General features: G+C 45.1%; 2 protein-coding genes across 4 annotated transcripts in view; one reads left to right on the forward strand and one right to left on the reverse strand.

Moving 5' to 3' along the window:
- Positions 1-85: 85 nt before the first annotated feature.
- On the forward strand, positions 86-5,706 carry TUBD1 (tubulin delta 1). The gene is made up of 9 exons (XM_014876426.2): positions 86-142; positions 1,036-1,230; positions 1,525-1,672; positions 1,842-2,058; positions 2,583-2,814; positions 3,451-3,615; positions 4,276-4,407; positions 4,904-5,087; positions 5,177-5,706. The coding sequence occupies exons 2-9, from the start codon at positions 1,059-1,061 to the stop codon at positions 5,277-5,279; spliced, it is 1,353 nt and encodes a 450-aa protein (XP_014731912.2). The 5' UTR covers positions 86-142; positions 1,036-1,058; the 3' UTR covers positions 5,280-5,706.
- An 8,995-nt stretch (positions 5,707-14,701) lies between these two features.
- Positions 14,702-18,154, reverse strand: part of VMP1 (vacuole membrane protein 1) — a 59,750-nt gene continuing 56,297 nt past the window's right edge. For all 3 annotated transcript variants that reach the window (XM_014876453.2, XM_014876454.2, XM_014876455.2), the window contains 2 exons: positions 16,752-16,854; positions 14,702-15,510 (listed from right to left, as the gene is read on the reverse strand). In XM_014876453.2, the coding sequence (XP_014731939.1) occupies positions 15,367-15,510; positions 16,752-16,854 (247 nt within the window). In that variant the 3' untranslated portion in view covers positions 14,702-15,366. The remainder of the gene's footprint in view (positions 15,511-16,751; positions 16,855-18,154) is intronic.

Raw genomic sequence — 18,154 nt, forward strand, 5'->3', positions numbered from 1 at the left:
CGGCGCGGCGCATGCGCAGAGGCCGCGGTGAAGCCACGCGGGCGGGAGCGCGCGGGCCGCTGCCCGGAGCGTGCTGTGCGCGTGCGCGAGGCGCGCGGTTCGAAGGCGCGGCCGGAGCCGGTGTGGGGAAGGCGGGGATGAGGTGAGCCCTGAGGGGCTGCCGGGTCGGGCCGGGACCGGGACCGGGACCGGGACCGGGACCGGGACCGGGACCGAGATCGAGATCGAGATCGAGATCGAGATCGAGATCGAGATCGAGATCGAGATCGGGATCGAGATCGAGATCCCCGGACGGGCTGTTGAGGAGAAAGGCGCGGGGACGCGGCTCGGCACTGAGGGGCGTGAGGGCAGGCGGCGCTGGGAACATGGCGGTGTTCCCTGAGGGGGCTCTGTGGCCGCGGGGATCCGAGTGGGGCTCCCCGCGGAGAGAATCGGACACGAGAGGATCGGTATCGTACGCTTTGGACATGAGTCTTTCCTGGCAATAATTCACACATTTATTTCTTTCCTGCGTGAGGAGTTTCTCGGTGTCCTGGTGACACCCGGCTTGGGCTGGCGGCAGCGCTGGCATCAGGCCCGGGAGTGGCAGTGAGCTCGTACCTGCCTGCAGAACGGGCAGCGATCCAAGCCGGGCTGGTACAGGAGTCCTGCGGCACGGCTGGGATGCGATGGGAGTGAGGAACAGCAGCCCAGAATAACCAAGAGAGTTTAAAAAAAAAAATTGACCTTGTTTCTGTGAAAGAATAGAAAAGTGAGAAAGCAGAGCTGCTATCAAATGCTGAGCGGGGAAGAATACCAAAACGTACCAGGACAGAGTCAAACACTTTACTTTGCAGAAACAAGGGGAATTCTCCAGGGCATCCTGTTGTCACCTCAGCAGGCTCTGGCATCAGGCCTGGTACACTTCACAACTGAAAAATAGCTCCATTTTTGAACTGGCTTAAGATTTCCAATGTTGCATCCTAGTCCTGTAACTCTTGTTTCCATAGTGTTTTACCAAGCAAAAGTGAGAAAACAAATAATTTTCTTTTTCAGGCTTAAATACCAAGGGAACAAGGATGTCAATTGTCACAGTGCAGCTTGGGCAGTGTGGGAACCAGATTGGGCACGAGGTGTTCAGTGCTCTCTGCAGTGACATCCTTGGCACCCATGGGCTGTGTTCCAAGAAGGAGAATGAATCCTACCAAGATTCCTGCAAGGAAAGGTTCTTCTGCCAGGAGGAATCTGGAGGTACAGCCTTAGAAGGCTCTTTTCCCCTCTCAGGGTCTGATTTCAGTACACAGAAACATCAAAGGGTTTATTTCATGGAAGATCTGTGCTCGCTGGAGTTCAGATTTGGTTTTGGCACAATAAATGGCTCAGCAGAAATCAGGGCACAGCCAGATCCTCTCTGTATTGTCCCATTAAGAGTTTGGCTGAAGTGGGTGGGAGGAATAATCTTAGGATGTTGTATCCACCCAAGTCCATCCATCTCACCCAAATAATTAGCAGATTTCCCCCAGTTTTGTTTTCCTTCCTGTGCAGTGCCTGTTGCCCGGGCTGTGCTTGTTGACATGGAGCCCAAAGTGATCAGCCAGACCTTATCCATGGCTGCCAGGTCTGGCCACTGGAGATACAACAGCCACTCACACTTCTGCCAGAAGCAAGGATCTGGGAACAACTGGGCCAATGGGTAGGAACAGCTGCCTCGAGCTTCCCTGAGGGAATTCTGGAGGCTGAGGAGCTGCTCAGACTCCCTAGGAGCGGTAATAAAGTAAAATTTGCTTTATGAATAACTTCACTTTTCTGCTTTTATTTTGATTCACCCTGCCCTGTCTTGCTGTTTTTGTGTTACCCCACAGTTACTCTGTTCATGGGCCCAGGCACAAAGAAGCAATCATGAATCTGGTGCAGAAAGAAGCAGAGAAATGTGACAGGCTCGGGGGATTCTTCACAATCATGAGCATGGCTGGGGGCACGGGATCAGGCCTGGGAGCATTTGTGACCCAGTGTTTGAGAGATGCTTTTCCAGCCTCGTTCATACTGAACCACGTGGTCTGGCCCTATGGCACTGGGGAGGTGAATGTCATGTTGCCTGTTAATATATAGTGATAGTTTATAGAGAATTTATGAGTTTATCGTCACTGGTTACTTTTAAACAAAATATCTACAACAGAAATAAATTAGAAAATGGGTGCATTTTACACTGAAGAAGTTCAAGTGACTCAGTACCACTAAAGAATTTTCACCAAAAAATCTTCTTGATAATTTAAGTGCTGAAGTGATGCAGCTTCACAAGAAGTTCTGTTATCTAACTAGAAATCTCCTGATATGCTCTTACCTCAGCATTATAATCAGCTCCCAGGCAGGTCTGGTTCCAGCATGTTTGTATGGGCAGAGATGGATAACCTGATTTTCACAGGTCTTGCCCTCTTTGCATGAAAAGGCTCTGAGCTCCTGACCTCATTCTGCACTCTGGCAAAGCAAATGAATCACTTCCTAAATCATAACTGAGGAAACAGCAGGAGCCAGAGGATTATAAACTAAAAAGGGATTAAGTTGTTTGACTCTTCTTTGTGTGTGGTTTTTTTGTTTGCTTCCAGGTCATTGTTCAAAACTACAACTCTGTTTTGACTCTGTCACATCTGTACCACTCATCAGATGCCCTTCTTGTCCATGAAAATGATGTCATCCACAAGATCTGTGCCCAGCTGATGAATATCAAACAGATTTCCTTCAGGGATGTCAATCAAGTCATTGCTCACCAGCTGGGCAGCGTTTTCCAGCCCACTTACACAGCAGGAGGGGGCTCAGGCTACAGCAGAAACCCATTAGGTACCAAACCCAACAGCCACACCTTGCTGGAGTCCCTTCAGCTGGGAACTGAAGTTCTTCAGTCTCCTTGCTCAAGTATTTGGATACATCCCAAGTTTTAAGACAGGAAAGGACCAGTGTAGAAATTCAATCCCAAGTCAAAAATAGATCCCCTGACCTCTGGTTTCATTCTTTACCAAAAGAACTCTGTTTCTCCTTTTTCAAGTGATCATAGACACCCTTGTACCTGTTTACATTTCTGAGGAAATTTGCAAAGGGCAGTGATTTTGGACTGATTTTCACATTTCACTTTGGGTTAGAAGTTTGTATAAAACTGAGAGTTTTGAGTTTTGCTCAGGCAGAAGAGGTGAGCAGACAAGACTGACATTTGTACCTTGAAAGAATTAGAGAAAGTTGCCCACATTGCTTGTAAAATTAAACTTCCACATCTGTCTGGAGTGCAGAGAAAGTCCTTAAGATTTTCATCCAAACTGTAAAATAAAAGCTACTAACACCCTGTATAGAACTCTAATACACAGCACGTGTGCATGGCTTTGAAATTGCTAAATCTCTGAACATTGCCCGCTCTTCTCCCATTTTAGCTGCCCTGTGCAGTGTCCTTGTCAAACATGAGCAGCTGTTGGTTTCTCCTTTCAGGAGATTTGATGGAGACTCTGGTCCCACACCCCGAGTTCAGGATGCTGGGCCTGCGGAACATCCCCCAGATGCCTGAGAACTCCCTGCCCTACAGCACCTTCAGCTGGCCTGGCCTCATCAAACACCTCAGGCAGATGCTCATTGCCAATGCTCACATGGAGGAAGGTAAATAAACACCACTCACTCACCTTCAGCCTCCATCACTCTTCAAACACTCATTTGTGCAGATGGACTCAAGCTGGATGTTTTGTGGAGCTCACAGTTCAGAAAGGAGCTGCTGCCCTCAGCAGGAATTTGCCCCCACAGGACCAGCTGCTCCTTTCACCATTCCCTCAGCTGCCACAGCAGCTCCCAGATTGCTCCAGCTCTGCTTCCAGACATCTCAGTTAATTATAACTATTGAAAACACACAAACCAAACTGACAGTCTGTGGCTGTGCACTTAATTTACATAACTCATTTGCAACATTCCTTGGATGGTGAGCTCTGCTTTTTCTTTTTACACCTTCTACCCATAAAAATCAGGCTCAGCTCTCCCATGTAATTTACATGGAGAATTCAGTTACAGCTCCCAGTTATGCAAGGAATGGGCTGGAGGCTTGCTAAGTATAGAAGCAGGTATCCATTTTCTCTGGCAGAGTGACTGCCAGGCAAATACTGCAGGATTAGCAGTGGTTTTCTCTGGGAATTGTGTGATTGCTGCTTCACTCGTGTGCAGCAGCTACAGCCTCCAGCGTGCTCTCATTTGGGGCACAGTGGTAGTTCCCATCTGCATCTTCACAAAACATTAACTTGCTTTTCTGTCTCTTTTTCCCAAATCCCAAAGGTATTGATTGGCAAGTACGACCACCACACCCAGGCTCCTCCATCCCCTCCACAGGCAAACCCCTGCACTTCAACACTTCCATTGCCAACCTGGTTATCCTGAGAGGAAAAGATGTGCACAGTGTAGACTTGGGTAAGAGAGAGGAACCCAGCACCTCAGGGAGTCTGGGTTCACATCTCACTGCTCTCTTTGCAACCAGGTCTGATGCAAGTGGAAACATCCCAAGACCACACATTTGACTCCTGAGGTTGATATTCCCTCTAGAAACATTTTGCTGTCCTAGGCCAATTTGTCTAATTGCTTAGGGCTGTTGTATTTCACTTCTGAGTTTCCTGAAGCACTTCAGGGAAGGAGGAAGAGACTCAAGTTTGTGTATCTGGAATTCTTGGCTATGATACCTGAAAATACCTGCAGCTGTTTCTGGAGTGATGAGCATTGCTGGCAGCTGAAGTATCCACACCAGTGTGCTTCTAGATAATCTAAGGGATCTGTTTAAAAGTCGTATTTTCAACAGGCTGCCCACTCTGCAGATATTTTCCCAGGCCTGAACTGATCTGATAGCATTGATTAGGCCACACAGGGATCAAGTCTGGCTTTTGTCCAAAGAGCTGTCCTGTTTCTGCTGCAGGAAGTTTCCAAGATCCCTCGTTATACACATCGTGGCTGAACCCTCAGGATGCTTTTAATGCATGGAAAACACCCAGAGCATTTAACAAGTATGAGAAGTCTGCTGCTTTGGTCAGCAACAGCCAGTTCCTGCTGAAACCTCTTGACAGCATTGTAGGAAAAGCTTGGAATATGTTTGCTTCCAAGTAAGTGAAAATAATTGTGCTGGTACTTCACTAATGATTGCCAGTATCTGCACTGATTTCTAATTTCTGACCCATTCTTCAACACACAGAGCTTACCTTCACCAGTACACAAAGTTTGGAATCCAAGAGGAAGATTTCCTGGATTGCTTCACAACCCTGGAACAAGTTATCTCCAGTTACACCAATCTGTGATTTATTTCTTTGGTAAAATGGTCTGAAATAGAGATTTTTCTGAAAGAACCAAGCTAGAAAACCTTCCATCAACTTCCTGAAGTATGTAAATTTTTGTACTGGAGATATTTTTCAGTCTTAGGACAGAGTGAGTGTGTGTGTGTGTGTGTTTGAATAGCAAGAACTGAATATATTCATATATTCATATTATTATTATTTAACATATCTAATAAATACCTATTTTTCAATACATGTGCTACATACTGTAGCTATATCCTTTTCTGACCATTTCACTAAGCAAAACTACAACTCCAGTTTTTCTCCAAGTTATAAGTTAATTAACTTGTTAATTATTTAAACATATTTGCCATGAGGATGGCTGATAGATTGCAAGTGTAAGAACGTACAATGTGATATAATAAATACATTTTATAATTTCCAAAATCAATTTAAGGACTTGGCTCTTTCTTGCACGAATTTTACCACGACCACAAGGTGGTGCCCTGGGAAGCTGCAGTTCCCTCCTGGCAGGAGAAGGGATGGAATGATTTGGGAAGGCACCCACTGAATTAAAATGAAATAAAAGTGTACAGTATTACATTAATAATTGCATCAATACAGTATTACAGTATTATATTAATTAAAGATTACCTTGTAACACTGAGCTCTCTTCTGTCTCTGTTAGCTTTTCATCAGTGGCAGGGAGAGCTTTGGGAATTTTTTGCCATTCCTCCCTATGTCACACTGTTCTCCCACAGAAATAACCCCACTGGCCAAAAATTAAAAGAGTTAAATCAATCTCAAAGACTTTTCCCTTGACAAATGGCCAAATTTCACAGTGCACCTTCAGGTTTTAGTGCCATTTCATTCAAAACATGGCAGCTCAGCTGGGGCCTGCTCTGGTCAGAAGGGATTTTCTGCTCTGTTTCTGCCCCTTTCAGCTGTTCTCTCATTTGGGTATTTTCACAGAAGACACTGCAGGAAAGATTGCACAAGAAGTTGAGACAAACAGCACAGGCAATTGGAGTTTCAGGAACAAAGGGTCAGGAAAGGAGACCATGGTGAGCTTCTCCCAAAAGGCACAGGATGTTCAGCAACACAGAAATAAATTTCCCTGCTGTTTTCAACAATCCCAAACAGAACTTCCAGTATCAGAAACTAGAACAGGTAACTCCTTGAAAAAATGGCCAAGTCCCAGGAATCCTTGTCCTCCTCATTTCACAGAACAGGTAAAAGAGTTTTTCAAAAGGCTAAGGACAGGTAAGTTCTCTGAGAAACAAGGAAGAGAGAAATGGGTCATTGTAGTGCTGGAGCAATAAATAACTTTATTGCAGAAATAATCTCATGTTATCTCTGTATTCATAATTCTGAGCATGAAGCAAACACAGCAGGTGCTCAGTGCACCTATAAATGATATAGATCCATATTTATTATTTATTTATGGCCCTTCCAGCTAATGGAGCAGGATATTTGGTCTTTTTTGTTTGTTTGCTGACAGAATTTGTGCCACATCAGGAAACACAGCACACAGGTAAGATGTCTAACCCCAAAGCAAAAATGTGAATTTTAGCTGCTATAATCCCGTACTGCTCTGCACCAGGGGCTGACAGGAATTGTTTTAGGCATCTCTGAGCTTCTTCCTGTGAATGTTTTTCAGTCCTGAAATTCTCACACCCTTTCCCAAACCGAGCCTTCATTTTTTTTGATCTATGATGGGATTCCTTTATTTTTTCCCCAGGATGTGGAGAGGGTCACAGTGACAGGAAGCAAACGGCCACTATCAAATAATCATCACCTCCAATGACATTAAAATGTGGAGGAGTAAATCTCGATGTAATTGATAAAATTAATTTTGTAAATAGAGCCTGGAAGAAGGCCTTTATTTCATTAACAATTACCATTAAAGAGGTAGATCAAAGGTCAGCACAAGCCAGTGGCTCAGAGACAGGAACAGCAGGATCAGTGGCCTTGACCTTGCTTGTTGTAGGCAAAGTCCCCACAGGATGTCCATAAACCCAGGAACAATGCTCCAAATCTCACTATTGTTTGTTGGAAGGGACAGGTGCAGCTCACTTGGAAGTTGAGTCAAGAACTCCGACTATAGCAGACATTTCATGAATAGGAGAACATTTATTTGACTACAAAAAAACTCCAAAACAAACCCTACCCCCTCAAAAAACAACCCACAAACAAAGCAAAATAAAAGAAACCCACCAAAATAAAAAACCTTTAATAACCTAAAATGTTTTAAACACAATAAAGTGTTTGGCAATGTAGTTACAGATACAAATTATTTATTTGGGCATAAATAGATATTGGTGTTTTTAAGGTTAGACTCACTACCAGCACAGGAAGGATGGAAATATGCAAGAGAAAAAATCTGTGGTTCCCACAACAACCAGGGTTTAATACATGAAAAGAGGAAATTATATTCAAATTACCAGTTGAAACACTACTGAAAAACACTAAGATACAAAAAAGTCTTGAATAAATAATTCACTTCTTTCTGCTTATGCTAATAAATTAAGTATGGATAAATATTATTAAATGAGAGCCCAAACATCCAAAAGGAAATAGGACCGAGTGTACTTTAAAGAAATCTGCTTTTTTGCTGGACACCACTTTAAAAACTGCGCAAGAGCAATCAGGGAAGTGATTCATGGATCCGATATAGCAAAAAAAAAAAAAAAATAAAAAGGAACTGAGCTGCTGCCTTGGCTCAAGGGCAGCCCAGACAGAGCTTTTCCAAATTCCCCCGGAGCTCCCTGCTCCTGCTGCCCCTGCCCACAGCCCGGGCACTCGGGCAGCTTTTAACAGCCTGGAAGTGGAGCTGATAATCCTGAATTTGAACCGCGGAGCCTTTCCGGCTCTCTCCCTCCACAATGGTCCCTCCTGAGCTCGCTTTGTGGGAATCCTGTCCCTGCAGCCCCGCCCTGCAGCAGCACAGCCCCGCTTAACCCTTTCCAGCAGCTGCAATAAAGAAAAATTCCTGCCAGCCACAGGGAAAAGCTGGAAACGGCCCCGGAGAAGAGACTGGAGAAGCTGCTCTTTAGGAAATAAAGGTAATTTTTAGAGTAAATGTGCTCCATGAGAAAGATCATGGAAGAAATGTAAATTTTAACCCCATGTTCATACAAGCCTGAGAGATAATCAAACAGTGGCTCCCAAGAGAGTCACACTTACCTGTGTGATTTAGGTGCTAGAAACCTTCTTGTCTTAAACCAAACTTTAAAATCCCAAATGTTACACCCTAAGTTAGAAAAATTAGTAAACTGAGAGTGTTCTCTAGGCCAAAATTCCTATTTTAAAAGTAAAAGCACTAAGTGGAGAAACTAAAACGAGATACTGGTTAAACAAAAAAAAAAAAAAAAGAAAAAAGAGAAAAACATTGCTTGAGCTTTTGTTTCACTGATTGTATGTGAGGAGAAAGGAGCCCCGTGTTGGATTTGCACTGGAATTGGTGTGTTCTGCAAAAATGATTATTGTGCATATTTGGTTACATGGACAATGTCATGTTTATTTAAGGCTCACAAAATACACTTCAGTGTCCTGAGAATGGTGTAATTGTGGGCAGATGGCAGGACTGGATTTGAATTTCTGCCCAGCAATCTCCAAGATGTAATGGATCATTTACAGGAGCACGTCAGGAGAGCAGAGCCCACGGAGCCCAAGGGGAAGTGGCCTCATCCCACAGGCTCAAGGTGGAATCAAATCCTGCCTGCACTTGGCTGGCAAGGGCAGCTGTGGCTGCTGCTGGAATCTCAGTGAGGGTGGAGAGAGCTGGGCACTAATTCAGAGCTCTGCTTTCCAGATGGCCTGCAGCAATCCTGAGCTCAAGGATCCATCTTTCCATGAAGTGCTTGCTGCTGCTGGCCTGTCCTCCTGCCACTTGCAAAGAAACCACTGGGAAGTTTCCTCCCCAGCCCACTTTGGGCAACTCCAGCCTGTGTTGGCTGACTGGGAGTCACTGAAGTCAGCAATTGTGTTTATGGAGTGATTTGAAGTTGTGAATCTTTCCTTTATAGGCTGAATTTTGGTGAAGAAACCAAATGTAACTGATAAAACAGTCAAAACTATAAATTTGGCAATGAAAGACCAAAAATCCTGTTGAATACTCTGCTCCCAAGAAGAAAGCTTCCATTCCCCCCACCCAGCCACTAGCTCAGGGTTTCACATTATTTTCCTCTATAAAGATTTAGTCAGGCTTCCCCTCAAACCCAGTATTTTCACATTAAAAACAGACACAAACCTGATGTGTGCTGTGACAGGAGAGCTCACTCTTCAGTGACACGAGGAAGGGACCTCAGCACGTGGGGTTGTGTTCAAACTGAACAAAACTGCAGGGAACGGGCTTGAACTTGGCCAAAACCAGCGACACCGAGGGCAGAGGGGGCTCCAAGGCCCGAGGGAGGGACAGCAGTGACACTTCCAAGCAAGGGCTCTCAGGCTCTGCCAAACAACACTTAAACCCTTTCCTTCTTCACTGAACTGGAAGGATGTCTCAGGCACAAGAGGAATGTGTTAGCAGAGATTGCCTCATTTCCCCCACAAACACCTGGACCCTCCTGGGCAGCCACGAGGCTCCAGGGCTGCACTGGGGCTTTGCCACACACAGAAGTGGGACAGACACTTTGTACAGAAGATAAAGGAGACAACAGAATTAAAATCACCACTTGCAGTAGCAAAATACTGCTTTGAAAATGTTTTTGGCACCCATTAGTTGGGAGTCAAGTAAATACTGGCTTCAGGCATCTTAAAAGTTTCTTCCTTGCTGCTCCCCACCTCGAGCCTTACACAACACCCAGGAATGCACTGCCTGTGTAACAAGAGGTCAGCTGGGCTGAGGAGAGACCTACAAATCCAGGAATCTGAGAAATGAAATGTGTTGTTATGAAAGTATCCTAAACATTAAGAGCTCTCCAGAAAACAGCTGCAGCAAACCAGGCACTGAGAGCAGTGAGCTTTCCAACCAGCCCCGAGATTTTTTGTGACCACGGTGTTGTAAATCTGATTGTGTGTCTTCTCTGAGAGACAGAGAAACGCTGGGCACAGAAACTTGTGTTTTCCCATCAAAGGATGGAAAGATCCTCATAACCTTTCTGAGGAAAGCCACAGTCCCTCAAAGTGTGAGCCTTGAACCAGATATTGATGTTTTAATCAGCAGCAGCTCCTGCAAGAGAACTGCCAGGTTCTTTCCTGACAGCACAGAAGCAAAGAGGCACCACAAGGTCACTCTGTGGATAGCAGAAGCTTTTGGAAAGGCACTGGCTGTCTTAAGAATTTCTTACAGGTGATACCAAAGCCACCAGACCAGCGTCACGAAGCCATTTCGGAGCCGTTTCCAGGAGCCGGGTGTGGCCTTTATCAGAGCAGGAACAATACCCGAGCTGCCACCTCCTCTCTGGCCGCGTTTCCTCATTGCCAACCCCGGGCAGCTTCTGGGAAGAGGCGAACAATGGCCTGGCAGTGACTGCCCCGATCACGGCAGATGCCGCGTCCCCTCAAACGAGCTCTACAGAAAGGTGACCTTTGCTTTAGTGCTAATGGAGTCACTGCTCTTTCACTCATTCCACGGATGATAATAATAATAATAATAATAAATTAATAAAATCTCCTCAGCACAGCAGTGCCAAAGCAAACTAAACCCAAGCTGGGCTCGCTCCACAGGTTCACATTTGCACCTTTGTTTCCACCACACCTGGACACCACCAGCAGTGAACGGGGCTGAGTGGCCTCAACCTCTTCACTCGTAATTCAAATGCTGTAATAATCACCTTTTTAAACCAAAATACCAGTTTTTTTCCTAAATTCTGAACACATTCCAAGCAGTCACTGGTGGCAGGGCTCTCTCAGTTTGCTGGGAGGTGACATAACAGCGCTGAGTTTCTGTGTTTGAGCTCCTTCCCCTCTTGTGACAACTGAGCCAGGTTGTTCCAGCCTCTCCCTCTGCCACAGCACCGTTCTGCTGCTTTTGAGTGGATGCATCGATAAGCAGTGAAATGAATAAAGAAATTCATGCCAGCATTTCATGCCCTCCAATTAGGCACTTGAATTAACAAAGTCACGGCAGGCTCAGAGTTTTTCAGCATAATCCTTCTAAAAATGACTTTGCAAGAGCATGTGCAAATATTTCCCTGCTGTCTGAGTGCAGCAGAGTTGTTCCACAGGCAAGGAATTGCTCCACTCCCCTCTGCCGAGGTTACAGTGACCCAGCACTGATCCCTCACCTGCCCAGCACGACCAGGATTCCCTCCCACTCCCACACTCCACCAGCTGCTGCAGTCTGGAGACACCAGGATGAAATACTCACTGTTTTCTTACTGCTTTTCCTTCTTCTCCAAAAACCCAACCAAATTTACAGCAAAAAAAGAGCAGAATTTTAAATCTCAGAAGAGGAATTCCAATTACCTTATCTATAACTACATTCAGCCTTTTAACTTCTAATAACAAATACAAAGTATTTTTAACCATGTGCTTCAAAGAAAACTGATTATTTTTTCCTCCAAAAAACACACCCAACCCCCCCCCCTTTCTTTACACCTGCCATCAATTTAATTCACTAATATTTCTATTTCTGCTTGATAATCAGGGAAACATCCAGAGTGTTTTGCTTGCACTTAGCAGTGCCTGCAGCAAGAGGGAGGCTGCTTCTAATAAATTCAATAATGAAGGCCAAAAGCTCAGCAGGGAAGGACTTTCTGGAACAGCATCAAGCCACTGTCAAGTGTTAGTGACAAGTATCTTTTAGCAGGAACAGAGAGCTGGGGGAGTTCTGAACAGAAACACAGCGTGGAGGGACAGGGAGCAGCAGCTCTGCCTCCTGTGATGGAGGGGAGGCTGGAACTGGAGGGGGTGACCTGACCTGGCTCGCTGTGACCTGAGCTCTGCTGACACCAACAATTCCTGGGGCCTGCTGAGGCACTGCCACCTCTCAGAGGTGTGGGGAGCCACAAGGCTCGGGACAGGCAGGAAATCAGGGAGAGAACCCAGAGGAGGAGCTGCAGCCCTACCTGACCTCCTTTCACAGATAATGAGACTAAAAAAAGGCTCTGTCACATTAGTCATTAGCTGTTCTTTACAGGCCTCTTACTTCCGTGTAATTTCCAGTCATTCCCAGAAAAAAAAAAAAAAGCAAGATACTTTATTTAGTGTCTAACTGCAAGAAACAGCAGCTAAAAATAGAGATTTGTGCCAAGATTGTTCCTCTTGCCTTTGGATTTGTCCCTAACACACTGAACTGACTGACTGCTTGCAATGTGTAATGAAGATATGTGCAATAAAAGGAAACTTTGGGTTAAGGGAGCAAAATCCATGTTTTCAGGTCAAATGCTAAAGGCTGAATCTTTCTGTTGGCATAAAATGCAACTGCTGAATTATCTTCTGTGTTCACATTGGAGAATGTTTGGGACAGCAAATGTCACAGTGTTACCAAGAGGGTTCAGTACAGAGAATGGAAACAATCCAGCTGAAATAAACACTGGGAAACGTTATTTCTTTGTTTATTTAAGCAAACATAGAACTATCCATTGCAAGTCTCATCAGGTTAGTGTCACTTTTCTTTCTATTATTAGTTTGGGGTTTTTTTACCTTTTACCAATTCTTATCTCCCAGGTAGAAGCAGGTAGAATGATCACTTTCTTCTTTAAAGAGTGTTAGAAAGCTTCAAAATAACAGCAGAGCTTATTGGAATGGATACATGGAAACACAAGCTGAAGAACAATAGATATATATATATATTTCACACTATAAATATGTAAACACATTGAACCAAAAGTGGGAGAAAGTTTTCAGTTTCTCTTGTGGTTTCCAGCAGGCAAGAGGCAGAATTTTAAGGAGACCTCTAAAGCATTTAGAAAGGGTCAGTTTATTGGCTCAGGCTCTAGGAAAAAGGAGTTTTTTCTCTTTCAGTTGTTGCAGTGTCCTGATTCCAACCTGAGAGCACACAGGGACCCCAGCATGGCATCAATGCTGTCCCCTCCCAGAAGTGTGAGAGGTTAATAAATACCTGTGTCCCTCAGGTGACAGATTTGGGGACCAAAAAGCTGCCACTAGAAGTGGGGAGAGCAGCCAAGGGCTGTCACTGCTCCAGAGTCCTGAGAGGAAAGGGAACTCTGAGGTGATCCCTGACAAAGTGCAACACTGAGAGTTTGCAGGCTGAAAAGGTGAAGTTCCAAACACAGCTGTGGGGTTTGGAATTGTACCAGAACAAGTTCCTTGTGACATTATTGTCAGAGGCCGTATTCAGGCCAAAAAATGGTAAGATTTAGTAAATACTGCTCACCTTTTAAAAATCACCAGGAGCAGCTGAATGGCCTCTGTGCTTTCAACTCCCTGCTACCAACTCCTGTGCTGGGACTTTCAGATACTGGGATTTCATCTCTTGGAGCAGTCCATGCACATCCTCCCCAGCCATTCCCAGCACTGAAGTTCCCTGGGAAGCCAAGGAATGGGCACAAACCTCAGCCCCGCCCAGGGGAAGCTTTTCCAGGGCTTTGTTCTGCAGGACCGCGGCACTCGGAGCTCAATCCCAGCCCAAGCACAGACACTGAGGAGCTGCTGATGCTCAATGGAAACAGCTGGGGATGGATGAGGAACGGTCAGATGAGAGATACCAAAATGTCAGACAGCCTACCGACTGTTGTTGCCATGAGATCCAACAGTCAACATCAGTCTGATAAGCTATCCGACAGGATGGTACAGCCATGGCATGGCACGACGCTGGCAACACAACAGGCTCCAACACAACACAGCTGCAAAACCCCCAGCCCTGCCTAACCCGGCCCAAGGAGCAGCCTAAGATAAGCTAAGCTGCAGCTCAGGGCTCTGGGCCACCTCCTGACAACGCTAATTAGAAAGGCAAATTAATTCTTCATCTTACCCTGCTAGGATAAAATAAAAACCAATCGTTCACAAGTGATGAGAGCAATGCAGGTACAGCAGCAGTGGGGACTGATGCACTGAAGAGGGAAAAGAGGCATTTTAATATCAGTTCTGTTCCTGTACATCTCAACTGGCACATGCTGACCAAAACAAAGCTGACTAAAAGCACGAGGTTAAAGGTTCTCTGAAGTTCTCTGCACCATTACTGGGTAGACACAGAATCTGCTTTCAGCTGGAACTGAACTCTTCCCTCTCTCTTCTCCTCCACTGCCCACAGTTCTGGTCTCAGGGGCAAACACCTGAGCAGAATTTAGGATAACCAATCTCCGTTCTCCATTTAACCTATTTAGGCAGTGACTGTGCTCCAAACAAGGCACAGCCTTCCTCCTCCCTTTGCACTAAGCCAGAAGTTCTGAAGGAAAAAAAAACAACAAAAAAAGAACAAAACAAAAAGAGAACAAAGGGTCTGAGCACCATTAGTGCAGGAAGGATGAGCAAACATGCACAGAGCATCCAAAAGTGAGAGAGGAAAAGAAGCAGCTTAAAAAGACTGACACAAGAAATTCTGGAATGATCATAAGATGACTTTATAAAGTTTTTATCTTAACTTCATTCTAAATATACAGAATAAAAAATGTTGGCTTCAGCATTTTGACATCAACCATCTCTGCTAACATCATGAAGTTGGAGAGGGTGGCTTTTCCAGCGTGCAATGCAATGGGACACTGGGAATTCAGACAGAACAGCCTTACCATGAGGGACATGCAACAGTTTGTACCCGACCTGGACTCAGTTATTTACATTTTCATGGTCTTGAAACTTATGGAAAAAGCAAACCAGCCACCCTTCAAAAGAAAACGTTACCCTCAGGTCAGTCTGAAGTTAAATCAGGAGATGGAGAGTATTATATCATCAGTTTTGGAAGTAATTTGGATGGACAACATTTGTGTTAAACTCTATTTAACAACATCCCATTGTCCATCCTGTAAAACACAACGTGAACATTTACACCTTACCGTAGAATTTAAGTTTGTCAATGAAACCGTTGCTCTAATATCCAAATTACTTTCAAAATCAAACAAAAAAAAACTTGTTAAGAGTTGAAAATGGGTGTTAAAATTTTTTCCCCCTTTTGAATAATGCTGATTTTTAAACATATGAAAAGATGTGCCATTTCTTGTGTCTGCCAAAACCCATCCTGAGGGGTTTTTTCCCATTTTTTCCAAGCTCATTTGGTTTTTTCTTCCGAGTACATCTTCTGTTGCAGTCGCTTGGCATAGCTCTGGGCCATGGAGTTGATTATAGACAAGATAAAATAACAAACCATGACAATCACCAATTTTTCAAATATCCAGGATAGCCAGTTTTCCCCCTGAAGAGACAAAACAGAAAGAGGGGAAGAATGAAGATTAGCAGACAGGACAACAGAGAGTTCTGGCTGAAAGGGGAAAGCCTGACCGTGTCTTTATTCTGCAATTAATCAAATTAAAAGCAGGAACCAAGTGCGAGCTGACAGGATTCCTGCAGGTCCCTCTGCAAAGTCGACTTTAGTCCCTTGAAAGACAATGCAGGGGGAGCTGCCAAATCCACTGGCGGGGAGATGACGAATCCCTGTTCGTTGCCAGTGTGCTCCCAAAGTGATTTATTATTCCCAGTATTGTTTGGGCTTCGCTAACAATTCGTGCAGTTCACAATTAGCAGCCCCTGCCTGTCACGTTCCTCGCAAAGAAAACAATCGGGTCACTGGTTAACAATGTGGGTTTTTTTTTTTCCCCCTAAAGTGCCTTTTCTGGGTTATCTCCCCGTTAGGATCCCACTCTTTGGTGTCCCCGAAGTTTCAGCGTTTTTCACGGGAATTCTCGAGTTGTGCATTTTGTCAAAGGAGGGCAGCAATGCTCTGCTCACAAACCCCTGCCCAGAAATCACGGCACATTTCCTGACTGCAGCCAGACCCGGCTCCGGCTCTTTTGTGGTAAGAAATGGGCCAAGGGACATTGCCAACAGCTACGAGCACTGCACGTGAAATGGGAGTTGGATCCATGGATTTTATTTCAAAATGCCTCAGCCTAAAGAATTTTATGTCAAAGCTGCCCTGTCCCACTGCAAATTCAGGGTAAGTTTTTAAAAATACTTCTTAAAATTTTTAAAGTTATTTTTTTCTATATCAAAGGACACTTCTGCCCCTTGTACCTGCTCGGAACTCTGTAATTTCCTTTCCTTTGAAAGACTAAAGGATTGGGGATTTTATTTCTCTGTTCACTGAGCCACACATCCCAGTGGCTTCTGAACTATCGGTGCTGCCCGGTTTGTTACTGTTTCACATGGAAAGGCAACTTTTTTCTCCTTAAATTAAACTTTCCAAAGAGGCAGCTAATGCAGACGCAAGGCAAGCCACCGGTTTTGATTTATACTTTCATTTATTCTCTAAAGGATTTTAATCCAGTAGCATACAATTGATATTTTTAATTCCCAGCTTGCTTTTAAAATGAGATTTTTATCTATTTCCTGGGTCAGTGAAAAAGAAGAATGGGGAGTTTGTAAAAACTACAAGTCTGAGACAGGCAGGGAAAGGAAAAGTGAGCCGGGGAGGGAGGGAGGCAAAGAGGGTCTTACCTGTGGCACAGCACTGTCGGATTTGTGGTGAAGTTTTATCCTCTGAGCTTCCAAATATTCTTGAAATGGCTTCTGAAGAGAAGGACCTATACTCGGAATAGCACTGATGGAAAGTTCATCCCAGAGAACAAGACAAAATAGGGGAGAAAAAAAAAAACAAAAAACATTTTTTTTTTTTAAACTTACCACTTTACCTAATCAGAACAAAGTTCAGGCTGAGGCACAGCTCAGCAGGGAACTCGAAGCTACTCGAGAAAACAGAAACCCACGAAATAAAACACATTTCATCTTTCAATCTGATACTTCGGGAGGGATGCATTTCCCCAGATCCTCAAAAAAAAAAAAATGCTTAAAAAGAAAAATATTTCTGAGCAAGCCAGCGCTGGGAAGCGGCGGAGCCGGGAGCTGGAGCATTTCCTGGGAGGCAGCAGCGCCGAGAACCCAATGAATGACTTCGGAGAAGTCCCACATTTATCAGCGGCAGTTCCTGTAAGAACTGGTTTGAACCGATTAATGAGGAAATGACTGCGCCTTGTGTCATCCCTCGGTTAAAAAAGAAACTGCCCGGCCCAAGCCTCGCCCTCTCCCGCTCCGAGCCGGCCCCTCTGCCCGGCCAAGTCCTTTTTAGGACAATCCGTGCGTCATCCCTTCCCCAAGGAATGCGGGAGCGATCCTGGAGCGCCTCCCCCGAGCCGGCATTAACAAAGGAACAAAGGAGCGAAGGAGCGCTCCGAGCGCACAGAACCATTCCTAAATCTGGGAACGTCCCGGGATGGGAACGGGAACGGGAGAGCCCCAGGTTCACACAAAACAATTCCTAAATCTGGGAACGTCCCGGGATGGGAACGGGAACGGGAGAGCCCCAGGTTCACACAAAATAATTCCTAAATCTGGGAATGTCCCGGGATGGGAACGGGAACGGGAGAGCCCCAGGTTCACACAAAACAATTCCTAAATCTGGGAATGTCCCGGGATGGGAATGGGAGAGCCCCAGGTTCACACAAAACAATTCCTAAATCTGGGAATGTCCCGGGATGGGAACGGGAGAGCCCCCGGCTCTCCCCAGCCTCCAGCAGCTCTTCCTTCAATCCTGCTCAGCAAGAGACCCCAAACTCTTCAAAATCTGCCCAAATTCAAATATAAATTAAAAATGATCAGCAGCCACCCCACGGCCTGAGCTGAGAACATTCCCAAAGTTGGATCCAGCCCATCCTAACTCCAGCCACGGCACAGTTCCCATCACTGACCACTCAAATTGCAAAGGGAAGGGAGATTCTGAGTTTTGTTTAATTTTCAAGGAATCACTGTGTTCTTCCACATTATGAAACTCCCAAAATTCAAGTAGAAATTCACAATGATGAGCAGTAACCCCACGGCCTGAGCTGAGAACATTCCCAAAGCTG

Source organism: Sturnus vulgaris, chromosome 21 (assembly GCF_052056855.1).
Source record: "Sturnus vulgaris isolate bStuVul1 chromosome 21, bStuVul1.hap1, whole genome shotgun sequence".
NCBI classification, from domain to species: Eukaryota; Metazoa; Chordata; class Aves; order Passeriformes; family Sturnidae; genus Sturnus; species Sturnus vulgaris.